The sequence below is a fragment of the Mustela nivalis genome (assembly GCF_964662115.1).
Source record: "Mustela nivalis genome assembly, chromosome: 6".
Classification (NCBI taxonomy): Eukaryota; Metazoa; Chordata; class Mammalia; order Carnivora; family Mustelidae; genus Mustela; species Mustela nivalis.
In genome coordinates, this window is record NC_139025.1 from 100821594 (window position 1) to 100835727 (window position 14134).

Here is a 14134-nt window from a genome sequence, read left to right on the forward strand (position 1 = left end):
CTCCTGGGGGGTCACCAGCAGTCTCTGTGCTGTCCCCCTGGGCTGGCTCTCCCAGCCCCTGACTTGTCGGGGCAGGAGAAGGCATCCAGTTGGGTGAGAGCAGAAGATCTGTGGTCTTGGACATTTCTCCCCTCCCTTTTCCTTCAGGAGGCTCATCCCCAAGCTCCCTCCTTCTTGGCCAAGAGACCACACACTGTCCACGACATCACAAACACTTGGGCCTCCGTTTTTCCATGCATAAAATGAAGGGGTTGGACATGGTTTTCTCTGAGTTCTCTTCCAGCCCTGATAGCTAGCAGGTTCATTGTTCACTGTCTACCTCACCATTCTCCAACAGAGCCCCCAGGGCTCAAGGGGTCTCTCTGTGCCATCAGATAGCAGCAGGGGTGTCTTGAGCTACTCTGACAAGCGGATGGGAGGGACCTAGCCGGGGAGCACGTGGGGAACTCAGTCTGTGGGGGTGCAGATAAGGGAGAGAAGCAGCCGAGGCTTGGAGATGGCCAGGCTGAGGTGCTGGCCTCTCTGATAGGGAGCCCGGGGATAGACATCTGGTGTCCAGTGTGTCCTGGGCACACTGACCCACTTGAGTTTGTTTGGAACGTCCAGTGGAGCAGGGAGAGCCTGGGAAGCAGGAGTGGTCAGACAAGGTCTTACCAGCAGCTCACTGTGGCTCTAAGTGGAGCTGGTCACTGGAGCCAGAGGCCAACCCAGTTCCCCAGCAAGAAATAGGTTAGCTGGTAGGCCCCCGCCATTCCCCGGACCTCCAAGGCAGTGGAAAACTTCACAGACCAGAACCTTCCCTGAGAGCACTCTGGGGACACGGGTGCTAGGGCCTTCCCCCAATAGATCCCCCAACCTGAGGCCAGGCTGACTCCCGACCACTTACCAGTAGGGCATCTGAAATGGCTCTCCTGGATGCCTTTGCACGGGGGCTTGGGCAAAGCGAAGGCAACGGCTTCCGCATCAGCATCACACCAACCATAAAATGGACTTTGTTGTCTAACCTGACTGTGGCCTCTCAGTGGGCATTCAGGCCAGGTAATGGACATGGCAGTAGAGTGGGTATTTGGAGGTCACTGGTTGCCCCTCAGGACTCAGCACTGGGAGCCGCCTGTTTCCCGTAGCCCAGGCCAGTTCCAGGCGGAGAGAAGGTCTCTCATTGCTTGTCAGAAAAAAGCGCTTCATCCAGATCCCGTCTAAGAAATTGACAGGGTCGATGGGAGCTGCTGATTTCCCGAGCTTACAAAATTGGCCTGGGTGGCAAAATGGGGGTTTTCTGTAATCCTTCACTGATGGATTAGATGGTGGGGCAGATCTCTCAGGAGCAAAGGACGACCTTGAGAACGTGCAGATGTCAAAGGAAGAGAGAAATAATCCCCCTTCCTCAAACTGCTGCCAATAAGCCTTCTCAGCACTGGAGGAAGTAGATGGAAAGTTTGCTCTTGCTGCCTCCCGGCTGAGGAGGCTGCAGCATTTGACTGCGTGATAAGAAATTGCCAGGCACTTTCTAATTACAATTATCATCATCGTAGATGTCTCTCTTAATTACTTTCTTATAATTAGCTGTTGCTTTTTCCTCAGCGTTTGTGTACTTTGCAGATTTGCTGACATTTGAGAGCCCCAAAATAGGGGCATTTGGGGAGGAGGGCAGGAAGGTGGAGGAAGCACGAGAGGAACCTGTTCTTTGCAGGCAACCTGATAAATTTGGGGGCTTTGTAGAAAGAAACTGGGGAAAAGCAAAAGGTGGACACTTCCTGAGCTCATGGGAAAGAGAGCAGGAGTGTGGGTTTGGGGCCGGGGTTTGGGGAGGGTCTCCAAGTGTTAAATCTTGGAGAGAATGTTCTTGAAAAGCTAAGACTGCCCTTTCTCAGGCTTGGGTTTCCTTTTAGGAAATGAGGCTGGAGTGAAGCACACTCTTGTTGGATCCATTTCAGAGTTAATTAAATGACGCGGGTCAGGAGTAGCTTGATTTTCCCCAAAGCCAGTGATGCATTCTGAACATCCCTGGGGCCCCAGGGGATCATTACGAAGTGGTTTATGCTCTTTGACCAGATGGTTGGTTTTCACTGTCTGTTTCTGTGCTTCTTCCCTTTCTCCTGGCCCCCTGCAGCCCTGTGTACAGAGGAGTGTGTACATGGCCGCTGTGTTTCCCCGGACACCTGCCACTGTGAACCCGGCTGGGGAGGGCCCGACTGTTCTAGCGGTGAGTCTGGGGTCTTTGGGGCCCAGGAGGTCCCTTGGCTGTGGCCTGAGGGGAGGGTGTACCATGTGCATGCTGAATTCTTTGTGTTGGCCTGGGGCAGTCCAGAGGAGTGTGGATGTCAGGGAAGAGGCAGCCCTGCATTTATGTGGTGTACTTGGGTGGACGCCTCCAGCGGCATGGGCAGCAATGGTTGGTGGGGGTCTGGAGGATCATCATGTGTTGCATTTGTTGGGAACTGTGGAGAATTTGTACAGCTCTGACTCAGTGAAGCGCTTCTAGATATGGTCTGTTAAGGGCTGAAGTGAAATTGAGATGCTCTTGGGACTGACAGACAGGGCCAGAGACTGCTGCCTCCCGCAGCAGCAGGGGGCATCGTGTCTGCCATGGGGCTGGCCTCCAAGAGGGTGGGGGGTACCCAGCAGCTGCTCAGGGAATTCTCTGCCAAGAACCCAGCTGAAGACAACTCTTGCTCTTCTGGCTCATTTCCCCTAAATGCTCCCAGATGACCCTCTTTCCATTGGTACATTTTGCAGTCAGTGGTTGGTCAACATTATGGTCTCCTAGGATTTTCAAACAGGCTTTGATTAATGCTGAAACCCAGTTTTCTTCCTGCTTTGGGCTGGGGTAGAGCATCTTTTTTATTGTGACTTGAGTAGATAACCTATCTCAGCCAATCCATTGGGGTCTACCCCTTTGTGTTTACCTATCTTTGGGAGCCACCTTGCTCTTCCCTGTCCCAATGTAACCGTAATGGTCATGAAAATTGAGGAGGGGAATGGTGGGTCTACGTTGGCCCAGTGTGGTGCTCTTGCCCTTTTCCGCTGTCTCCGCTGGGTTGGAAACATCTGGTTATGGTCCTTTTTCCCAAGGGCTTTGACCAGAGCCCCCGCCCCCCGCCTGTCTACCCAGCACATGAGAACATACCCCCCAGCAAGGATACTGGATGTGATTTTGTTTTGAGCCTGGGCAATTATCGTGGCTCGGGGAGTCTGGGGTCTGTTTGGGGGACTCAGTAAACTCTTCAGTGCACTGGGACCTCAGGGGACCTCCGCCTCCCACCTGTTTCACTGCTTGGAGGTGGGCTACGCTGAGCTGCGGGGCTAGGAATCCCTCCACACAGCAAAAAATACACTTGAGAGACATGGGAAGTAAAGGAATGTGTTGCACCGATCTTTCTGTGGACTCCAGGAAACATGTGGGCTAGAATGTTCACGAGCTTGTTCCCCTTCCTTGTCCATGTTTTGTGTTCTGTAACTTCGCCCACCACGAGTCCTTGATGGAGAACTAGCTTGGACTAGGGGAGTCCTGCAGGGACAGGTCTGCTTGCTGCCTGCTGGGATTATAATGTCAAGGGTGGCCTGTTGGAGGTTAGAAAGACAGCTTGAGTCTTGGGGACCCTGAGTGCGTATTAGCTACCGATCGGTACAGGTGTGTACAGTGCTCCATCTATGCTGGACTGGGCCAGGCCCGGGGTGGTGGGTCTTTCCGACATGGTCTGTGTCTTTCAGGGTTTCCCTTCTGGTGAAAGAAATGCAATGAAGAAGGCCCTCGATTGAGCTGGAGTGTTTAGAGTAGTTGAGAGTAAATCTTGCCCCTTGAGTGAGTTTACCAAACAGATAGGGAAATGGCCTTGCTAGTTACCAGGACAACATGGGACTCCCTGATTCCAAGTCTGATGACTTGGTGGTGAGCTCTTTCCCCGGTGAAATCCATTTTCATGGGCTAAAACGCCAGCACCCCTAAGTCGATTCAAAGGCATGGACTCTTGTACCCATAGGAAGTCCCAAGAGATGGGTTCCGATCCTCTGCCAGAGCCAGCATTGAATAAAAGGAATTCATAGACTCTCACTTTCAAGATCATTCAGAGCCCGGAAAGCTTAGATGTCACCAAGAGCCTTCCAACTTCTGCTTGAGTCCCTCCATTCACAAGGAGCTCACTGCCTCCTGTGAAAGTTTGTCCTGATTGTTGGAAAGCTTCTCCTTCTGTTAACTGGAAATCTGTCTCAAGCTTTTACCAGTTGGTTCTCACTCATGGTAGAGTCCAGAGAAGGATGATGGATTGCCATGACTCTCCTCGCCATGTCTGGAATTTCTCCCAAGTTCAGTGGACAAGGCCACGGACTGGCTATGGGAAGATGTTGATCAAAGCGTAGTTGATAATAACCAATGTGGTTGCATCGCAGAAACCAGAGTCCCCTTCCATGGCTCAGCCCTTTGGGTATTAGAAGACAGTGATTACTTCCTTCCCCAAGTTTTTATTCTCTAAGCTGCTTTGTTTCTTCCCTGACGTGGTCTGATCTACTTTCCTGTCTGGTTCCTCTCCATTGGCTGTGGTCTTTACTCCTCTTAAATTAACATTCCTAGGTCTGACCACAAAATTGTAGGCTGGTATGGAAAAATAATAATAAAAGTAGGTACTGTTTATTGAGTTTTACCAGGCACTAAGCACTCCCATTCCCTCCTCACTTAATCTCCACAATGACCCTATGGAATAGGAATTATTATTAGCCCTGTTTACAGATGAGAACACTGAGGCACACAAAGACCAACAAACTTTGCACAAACACGCAGCTAGTAAATGGTGAACCTGGGACTATCCACCAAGCAAACACCGGATTCCCAAACCTGAACTCTTCATGATCATGTCCTTCCTCTAGATGCTTAACCCGTGTTGATACAGCCTAAGGTTAAGCTAGGTCTTGGATGAGAAAGCTGTGTTGCTCACAGGAGAAGGCAGGATCTGCTTGGAAGATGTGGCCCTGAGATCCTGTTCTGATGGTAGATGCATCAGCCATGGGACACCAACTGTGACCAGGGGCAGTCCAAACAATTTGAGCCTGCTTGTTAGGGTGTCGCTGGATGCTCATCTTCCTGAGTGGGCCTTCAGGTCTTTGGGGGCCCGTGCCCATGTTGGGGGGGCTTCCTGCTCAGTGCACTGTGTACCTCTGGAGATTTCTGAATGGGAGCTGCCCACGGACATGTCTCTACATATGGTCCCCTGGCAGGGAAGCTTGGATTTTTATTTAACTGAAAGCGTCATTCTTGTTGGGTTTTTTTTTTTTTTCCTGATTCTAAAAATCATACCTGTTTGTGTTAGAAAGAAACTCCAAAGGGCACCAGAATCCCACAAAAAGTTTAGACACACACACATGCATTTGGGTGATTGCCCTCCCTGTCCTTTCTCTGCATATTTGCCCTGAGAGCTACGTCTGGGTGCAACTTTGATGAATTAGATCATGTCTACGTGCTGTTCTGTAACGTGCTTTTTAAATTTAACTTTATGTCACGCACTGATTTCTTTGTCAATAAACATGAATCTCCCTTTAAATTTTTAAAGACCTTTATAGAGTTTTCTTCTGTGGATTATTGGAGGTATTTGACCAGTCTCTTGTTGATGGGCTTTTAAATTGTTTTAGGGGTTTTCCCTTTTGGAGGCCCCCACCATTCTGTGTTCAGGGTCCTTGGGGCTTGTTGATTTCAGAATTTCAATTTTTGTCAGAGTTTAGAAATGTGTGTGATGACTCTTCATCATCTATACCCCCCGTGGGATCTGGGCAGCCCCCTGGTATGAGACACAGTAATAATTCTGAACAGGACTAATTCTGTCTAGTGACATCAAAGCAATACATAACCACAAATCCACTCCATGAAGATCTGGCATGTAAACGAATTTGGTGCTGAGCTTTAAGACCATTTTTCTTTCGGGCTTTTTAGGGATTTTTGGATTGTGGGCAAGGGACTCTGGCCCTGTGTTTAAGAAAAAAAATGCTGCAGTGATTCTTCTCAGGCATATATCTTTGCCCATTTGTCCCGATTTCTTCGTAGGATAAATTCCCAGAAGCGGCAAGGAGGGTTATCAAGATCCTTCAGCCTATTGCCTGCCCTGCCTCGCCCTTCATGGCTGCTGAGGGATTTATGACTTTGACAGTTGTGAAGGGGACAGATCTCATCCTGGGGTGGGGTTGGGAGACTTTTCATTCTTTTCCAGACTTACAACCCCATAGCCTAATTTCTTTAAGGCCTGGACTAAATTCTTTCTGCTCCATAAAGAAAGTGAGGTGATGCTGATTTGCCTGGCGAGCAGGCACGTAAGCTACTGTGGATAATTCCAAGGTGTTGGAAGGACCAATATGGGGAAGCAGAGTGGCTGCTTGCTTGGTCATAAACCTCCATCCCATATAATAACGAGGAGTAGAAGGATGAAATGTCAGTTTACGCTGAATAAAGACGACATAGTGACTGTTATTAAATTGCACTAATCTCACAAGTGGAGATAAAAAGAAAAAAAGTTTTCCTATATTGAATATCTAGCTTTTTAAAGTAATTAGGAATATTAAAGCACTGACAATGATTGAGATAGAAACATTATTCATAACTTTTATTTCCGCACTGGGCACTGCTCCAGTGTATTTCATTTACGAGGTTTCAGCTGTAAGGAGAAGGACGTGAGCCAATTCCTAAATTAAATATGCCCTGTTAACTTTTATAAATGATACCCAAGAATCAACTTGGAAATTTAAGTCTTCATTGTATTATTTAATTATTGTATTTCTTGGGTCCTGCTTCTCAGCTTCCCGTCCCGTGGTGCTTTGCGGTTTGTTTTCGGGTCTCTAGTGTGGTGTTTTGGCTTGAGTCTAGGGCCTTCCCAGAGCTGCTGGGGTAGACACGAGAGAGAAGTCTGCACCTCCACCTCCCCACTGTCCCCCCACCTTCTCCCATTCTTAGATTCCACTAAGATTGCACGTGTTTCGTCCATGTGCACCGACCAAGTGCGGGAAAGTAAAAGCTCCCTCACTACGCAGTGTCTCTCTGTCTGATGACGCCTCCCACCACCCCACCCCATGCTGGCATGAGGCAGGACCGCAGTCCCCGAGTAATGAAGGCAGCAGGAACCGCGTTGGGCCGCCACCAAGAGTAGCTCCTGCCAAATCACATGTCTTCTTATCTTGAATGGTGTGTGGGACCCCTGGCTGACTTGGCTTCCAGTTATCCTTGCAGATGAAAATAGAACATTTACCAGCTCAGAAATCTGCGCATACTTCCAGACTAGCCTGGGATGTTTAGGTCTGTGCTTTTCAAACCTAAGGTATGGGTTTACTAGAGTTGTGTGTGCTGGTGTGTGTGATAAAAGATGCATAACAGAAAATTAACCTATTTTAACAATTTTTTTAAAAAAAAGATTTTCTTGAGAGTGTGTGCACAAGCAGGGGATGGGGTTGAGGGAGAAGGCAGACTCCCCTTGCAGCAGGGAGCCCAACAACAGGGCCGGATTCTAAGATCCTGAGGTCATGACCTGAGCCAAAGGCAGATGCTTGACTGACTGAGCCACCCAGGCACTCCCCATTTTTTTTATTTATTTATTTTTAAAGATTTTATTTATTTATTTGTCAGAGAGAGAGAGAGGGAGAGCGAGCGAGCACAGGCAGACAGAATGGCAGGCAGAGGCAGAGGGAGAAACAGGCTCCCTGCCGAGCAAGGAGCCCGATGTGGGACTTGATCCCAGGACGCTGGGATCATGACCTGAGCTGAAGGCAGCCGCTTAACCAACTGAGCCACCCAGGCGTCCCGGCACTCCCCATTTTAACCATTTTTAAAGATACAGGTCTGTAGCATTAAGTACATTCGCACTATTGCACAATTACTATTTCTATCCATCTCCAGAACTTCCTTCATCTTCCCCAAATGAAGCTCCATACCCATTAAACACTAGCTCTCACTCTCCACTCCCCTTAGCCATAGAAGCCACATTCTATTTTCTGTCTCTAAGTATTTGATCATTCTAGGTAGCTCGTATAATATCTGTCTTTCTGTGGCTAGCTTATTTCACTTAGCATAGTATCTTCAGGGTTCATCCATATTGTAGCATGTCAACTTCTTCGCCCTATAAGGCTGGATCCTATCCTATTGTCTGTAGATTCCATTTTATCTGTTCATCCATCAGTGGAAACGTGGGTTGCTTCCACCTTGCAATTACGGTGAATAATGTTGCTAGAACACAGGTGTACAGATCGTCTTTCTGCTTTCACTTCTTAAGTGTATATACTTCTTTGGATCACCGATCCAGAAATGCATCAGTGGATCATGTGATAATTCTGCATTTAATTTTTTGAGGAATCACCATACCTCATTCTACAGCATCTGTACCATTTTACATTCCCACCGGCAATGCCCAAGGATTCCACTTTCTTCACATCCTTGCCAACACTTGTTATTTTCTCTGGGTTTTTTTCTGATTAAAACAAAACACATCCCTGTGAATATCTCATTGTGGTTTTGATTTGCATTTCCCTAATTAGTGATATCAAACATCATTCGTGTGTTTATTGACTATGTGTAGATCTTCTTTGGAAAAATGTCTACTCAAGTTCTTTGCCTGTTTTCTAATTGGGTTGCTTATTGTTGACTCGTAGGAGTTCTCTATATATTCTGGATAATAATCCCTTATAGGATGTATGATTTGAAAACATTTTCTCTCATTCCATGGGGGTTGCCTTTTTGCTCTGTTGATTAGGGTCCTTTCATGCACGAAAGTTCTCATTTTAATGAAGCCCAGTTTATTTATTTTTTCATCTGTTGCCTGTGCTATTGGTGTCCTAGTGAAAAAATCATTTGGATTGCCAAATCCAATGTCATGAAGCTTTTCCTCTATGTTTTGTCTAAGAACATTACCATTTTAGCTCTTGCTAAGGTTTTGATCCATTTTGAGTAAATTTTTGCATATGGTGTAAGGAAAGTGTCCAGCTTAGGTTTCTTTGCATGTGGATACCAAGGTTTCTGAGCACCATTTGTTGAAAAGAATTTTCTAAAGATTTTTGAAGCTATGGAGTTTAATTTTTTCACCATGTAATGGTACATTAGTTATCTGATAAGTAATTTTAAACACTGCTCCTTGTATTAAAACAAATAAAAATTGGTTATAGAATTAAATGCAGAATTGGTATGCTTTAAAACAAAACAAAACAAAAATGTGATTATTTGAGCCTTTGGTGGACCTTTCGCAGCTATGCCACCAAAACTCCCTGGGAACAGGGCTAACTTAGGAGTAAGGTTTGGGAAGCGGTAGAAAAATGCAAGAAGTCCATCAGCAGAATTAGATCTCCCAATGACTGTTTGCAAGGATGGTTGAATTAAGATATCAGGCCCTAAACCCCTTCCCCCCCCTGCATTCTTGGGCATCTTCCCTCCAGCCTGCTGGGCTGTCTGTGCCCCCCCAACCCCATCTGTGTCTGGGTTCCTTTGCTCTGGGTTGGCATAAAGCCTCTGTCCCAGCTCATACTCCCTTGTCTCAGGTGTTACAAGGTCTTTGCATTTTCTATAGTGCTCAGTGCTGGGCCCTCCGTGGCCGTGAGTCTTATGAATCTCACATTTGCTGTTTTCTTGAAGATCTTTTCACATACCTTTCCATTTAACCACCAGTTCCTGGAATAGAATATCTGAAAGTATGGCCTGGGATCCTGGAACCAAATCCAAGATCTCGTGATTTAACCTGAAACCATTGAATCAAGAGCTAGGAGGGACCATGGAAATTACTGGGTCTGCTTCCATTTTACAGATGGGCAAACTGAGATCCCTAGAAAGGAAACTGCTTCCGGGGTGATCCAGGGAGGTCGTGGCAGAGCTGTGACTTGATCCCGGGTCTCTTGACTCCTGTGCCTTTTGTCTCTCTCCAGCTGCTGTAGGAGTTCAGGGCTAGAGTTATCTTAGAGGCAGCTGGATCTCATTATACCAAAGCAAAGAGGCCAAGTTGTTCTATAGACTTTTGTGCTGATGACCCAAAGGTTCCCGACCCTCTCGGTTCCTTCTTAGCTTAGGCCTAGAGCAGAGACACCTGACTATAGGGCAGCCCAGGGCACTGGGATTAGAAATTTCCAGAGGGAAACAGGGCTAATTTAGGAATAAGGTTTGGGAAGCAGTAGAAAAATGCAAGAAGTCCATCAGCAGAATTAGATCTCCCAATGATTGTTTGCAAGGATGGTTGAATTAAGATATCAGGCCCTAAACCCCTTTCCAACCCTAGGTGGCTTGAAAAGTACATCAGGGAAGAGTTCCCATCTCAGTGGCCCCTGGACATACTTCTCACTGATGCACGTGGATACGCCACTGTCTAGAAGCACAGAACATGAGGGCAAAGCAAAAGTACAGGATGTGGGCTGGGGTTCCTGCCTCCTGGGGCAAGAGGCACCTGGAAGGACATGGGCAGGGCTTGATGGGGGAATGAGCGGGCCAGCTACATAGGTCTGCTGCCAAGGGCCACACCCAAAACTTAGGGGATCTTCCTCAGTGATGGATGGGGTAAGGAGCCCGAGGGAGAGTAGTGGGAGAGGAGAAGGAAACCTGAGGGGCCACAGAGTCTGAGGAGGAAGGTAAATGGGGATTCCTGCTCCCACCATGCACAGATCCCCCACGCAGATGATCTCATTTCATCTCCTCGTGGCTCAGAGGGGTCATGCATGTTATCTCCATTTCACAAAGAAACCAAAGCTTGGGAAGTAGAGTAGCTTCTGATCTTCACCCAGCTAGCAAGGGGCAGACTAGAACTCAGAACTGTGTTTTTCCCATAGCTCCAGACTGCCTCCAAGGAAGTAGAAGCCCTGTGCCATAAAACACAGGAAAGCTGGCTTCAGGACATACCTCTGCCTGGGTGATCCTAGTCAAGTCCTTCCCTCTCTGTGAGCCCCAGTTTTCTCCTCTGTAAAATGGGAAGCTTGGCGTGGATATTCTACTCTTAAATCCCATGATGCTCTGTTTCTGGGAAGTCACAATCTAGTATCACCTAAGCAAGGGCCCTGGTGACCTTCCTACTGACCTCTGGGGAGGGAGTCTCCTTCCCCCCAGCAGCTCCCCCCCCCCCCCCGCCCCGCCGCCGCGGCCCTCCTGTGATTCTCTCTCCTCATTCTGGGACCTGGGAAAGGAGTGGGGAGGAGGACAGCCATGGGTGGGGGCAGCTGCATGACTCACATCCTCACCTCCCCCCCGTGGGGTGGGGGGGCTGGTTTCCTGGGGATCCTTGGCAGCCTTAGCTGGGAGGGGGTGTATGGAGGGAGGCTGCAGCTCCCCTGGTTGGTGGGTTGGTCGTATTTTCACTACGCTGAGCCGGCTGTCAAGGTTAAAGCAACTTCAGATGAATCACCACAAAGCAATTACACTTGCTTTTTCTCTGCCCAGCCTGCGGCCCCTCTCAGAACCGCCTGGGCGGCCTTCTGCCGGCATCTGGTGCGCCTATGGGCCTCCCCGGGACAGTGGGCTCCGTGTCAGCAGCGCGCACTGGGGCGCAGGCACTGTGACAGGAACAGAAGGGAGGGGCGGATGCGGCAGCAAATGCTTTTTCAAGGTCTATGCGTGAGGGAAGCTGCTATTCACCCCAGAATTCTAATTTCAAACAAAAAAGAAGTCCATGGCCAGGGCGACAGGCCCCGCTAGCTCCATGCTCTGTGTCCCTTGAGTTCCACTTAATGCACGGTTACTGAGCACTTGTCAGATGACAGCACTGCCAGGGGTCCAGGGCTGAAGGGGGGCGGGGACTTAGGGATGTGGAGGGCGTGGCCCCCAGCCTCAGGGAACTTGGAGCAGGAAGCCAGATCTACTAGCACAGAGAGGAGGGAGTTGGAAGAATCCCCAGAGAGAGAAGGCTCTGGCTTTCATGGGGGAGCAGCACCTGGATGGTTCAGGAAAGCCCTCAGGGGGAGGGTGCAGAAAGGAAGGGTATGTGCCATGCTCCCATTTTAGATGAAGAAACTGGGGCACATAGAGGTGGAATGATGGCCCGTGGTCCCACAGCTCAGGAGCGTCACAGGTGGGTGGGCCTGGCCTTTTTCCACAGACCACTGGGATTAAAAAAAAAAAAAACAAAAAGCAAGAACCAACTCACTTGTGAGGGGCCTATGGTGGAGGCTGAAAGAGACCTCAGCCCAGTGGCTGCCAGAGTCCTGGGGGGCTGGGGGCTTCAGGGAAGAGATGGCAAGAAGGCAGATTTGCCCTTGGCTGTCACCTCCCCCCAGCCCCTGCCTTCCTCCTTTTAAGACACTCCCCACCCCTATTCTTGGTGGCGTTCTGGAAGCTAGTGAAAAGGTTTATTTCCTCCTTTCCAGAGTTTCTTCTTTTTCTGAGGTGCCTTTCAGGAGAAATGGGGAATGAGAAACAGATGCTGGTGTGCTCTGCCCTCACGGGGACCCAGACTGTTGTTTGGGTGAGGATGAGGCTGGATGGGGACAGCCTGTGGAGACCCCAAAACATGAGCCTGAGGGCAGCTGCTCTGCCTTGCCACATCTCTACCCCAGGACTGGCTCTTGCTCCTGTGATGATGCTCACCAGGAAAGGAAGGGAGAACTAAGGGCCTCCTTCCCAGGTCTCAGGGAGGCAGACCATGGGGCAGAAGGGGTCATGGGGTACCTCTGCCGCCCTGAGAGAGGTCAGACCCTCAGGGCTTCACCCCATCCCCCTGTACCCCTATGCCTCTCAGACCAGGGGACGTATTGGGACCAGTCCCATCTGAGCAGGATCAAGGGTCAGGAAGGTCTATGTGGCCTCTCCCGGAAGTCGGTTTTTTGTTTGAGAATTCCAGAAACAGGGTAGCCTGGAGCCTGTGTGAGCTGCGTGTTCAAGGGGGCTGTCGGAGGGTGGGGAGTGGGGAGGCACATTCTGCCAGCTCTGGCCATCTGCTCCCTGAGAACAAAATTAATAAATAAGTGACACACAGGGAGTCTCAGGAACTGGGGGAGAAGGAAGAGGGTGGGAGAACCCGCGGAGAATGTGACAAAAGCAGAACAGAACGGCAACAGCCAAGCTGGTATCTTCATGTGGGGTTGGCAGGCAGTGCCGCCAGCCCTCCTCGGCCCCACTCAGGCATGAAAAGGACACCGTGCCCACCCTCGACACATACACATGTACACACACACACACACACACACACACACGAATGCACACAGGAAAGCACACGACCTCACTTCCAGGATGGGCGCGTGGGCTGAGTCTCCATGGGAAACAGGCCCTCCGGGAAGAGAATTGTGAACTGTGCCATCTTGGCCCCAGCAGCCTAGAGAAGGATCTGGAACTCTGACAGGGAAAGGGAGGGAGCAGGTGGGGGTGGGGCATTGTCTCTGGGGTAGCCCAGACCTGCAGCGTGCTGGGCATCCCTGCAGAATGGGGATTAGATCTCTGATCTCACCTTATCCTGCTTGCCTGGTGAGGTGGGGATGACCGCCCTTGTGATGCAGATGAGGAGGCTGCTGTGCTGTCCCCACTCAGGAATATGCCCCCCACGCTGTGGGGCTGAGGAAGAAGTGGCATTTGAGGCTGAAAGGGAGGGAGTTCTGGCTTTTGCTCTCACTTAGGCTTCTGTCCTAACTCACGTCAGCACTTACTGTACATGCCATCCTCGTTGTTATTCATGATTATTCATGGTTATTCATGATTTATCCGTGATTATTCATGGTTACCCCCATCTTTCAGATGAGGGAGCAGAGACTCAGAGAGGTTGAGGACCTGGCCTGAGGGCACTAAGTGTCAGAGTCGGGATTTGAACCACACATGGGAGGTAGAGAAGGCATAAGAGCGAATATGGGCCCGGTCACTCTCTTGCTCCCTTTTGCCTGCTGGAGAGTACCCTAGCTCCTCAGCCAGGCCTATAACACTCCTCTGGGTCTGATGCCTGCCTAGTTCTTAGCTTCATTCACCATCACTACACACCACCTTCTCCCTGCCCCACCTTCCTTTCTGCACTGACCCTTTTGCTCTTTTGCTTTTAAAGCTCAGCTCAGGTGCCATCCTTCCTGTGACATTTCATGATTCCCACACCTTGACTGTCTCCACACAGCCAGTGTCCAGGGTCCATGCCACCCTGGACAATCAGTGTTTGATTACGTGTTTGCTGTCCTCTCTGTCTGCATCCCCTGCGACCTTCACCGTGGCAGGGCCCAGTCTTATCTCTGGGAC

General features: G+C 49.6%; 2 protein-coding genes across 23 annotated transcripts in view; one reads left to right on the top strand and one right to left on the bottom strand.

Moving 5' to 3' along the window:
- Nucleotides 1-14134, bottom strand: part of DIS3L (DIS3 like exosome 3'-5' exoribonuclease) — a 434009-nt gene that overhangs the window by 241876 nt on the left and 177999 nt on the right. The gene's annotated exons all lie outside the window — the stretch shown is intronic.
- MEGF11 (multiple EGF like domains 11) overlaps nucleotides 1-14134 on the top strand; it is a 346208-nt gene that overhangs the window by 163133 nt on the left and 168941 nt on the right. For all 22 annotated transcript variants that reach the window (XR_014313379.1, XR_014313380.1, XM_082737052.1 and 19 more), the window contains exon 5: nucleotides 2111-2203. Coding sequence is in view for 20 of the 22 variants with exons in the window: in XM_082737052.1 (XP_082593178.1) it covers nucleotides 2111-2203 (93 nt within the window). In the remaining 2 variants the exon portion in view is untranslated. The remainder of the gene's footprint in view (nucleotides 1-2110; nucleotides 2204-14134) is intronic.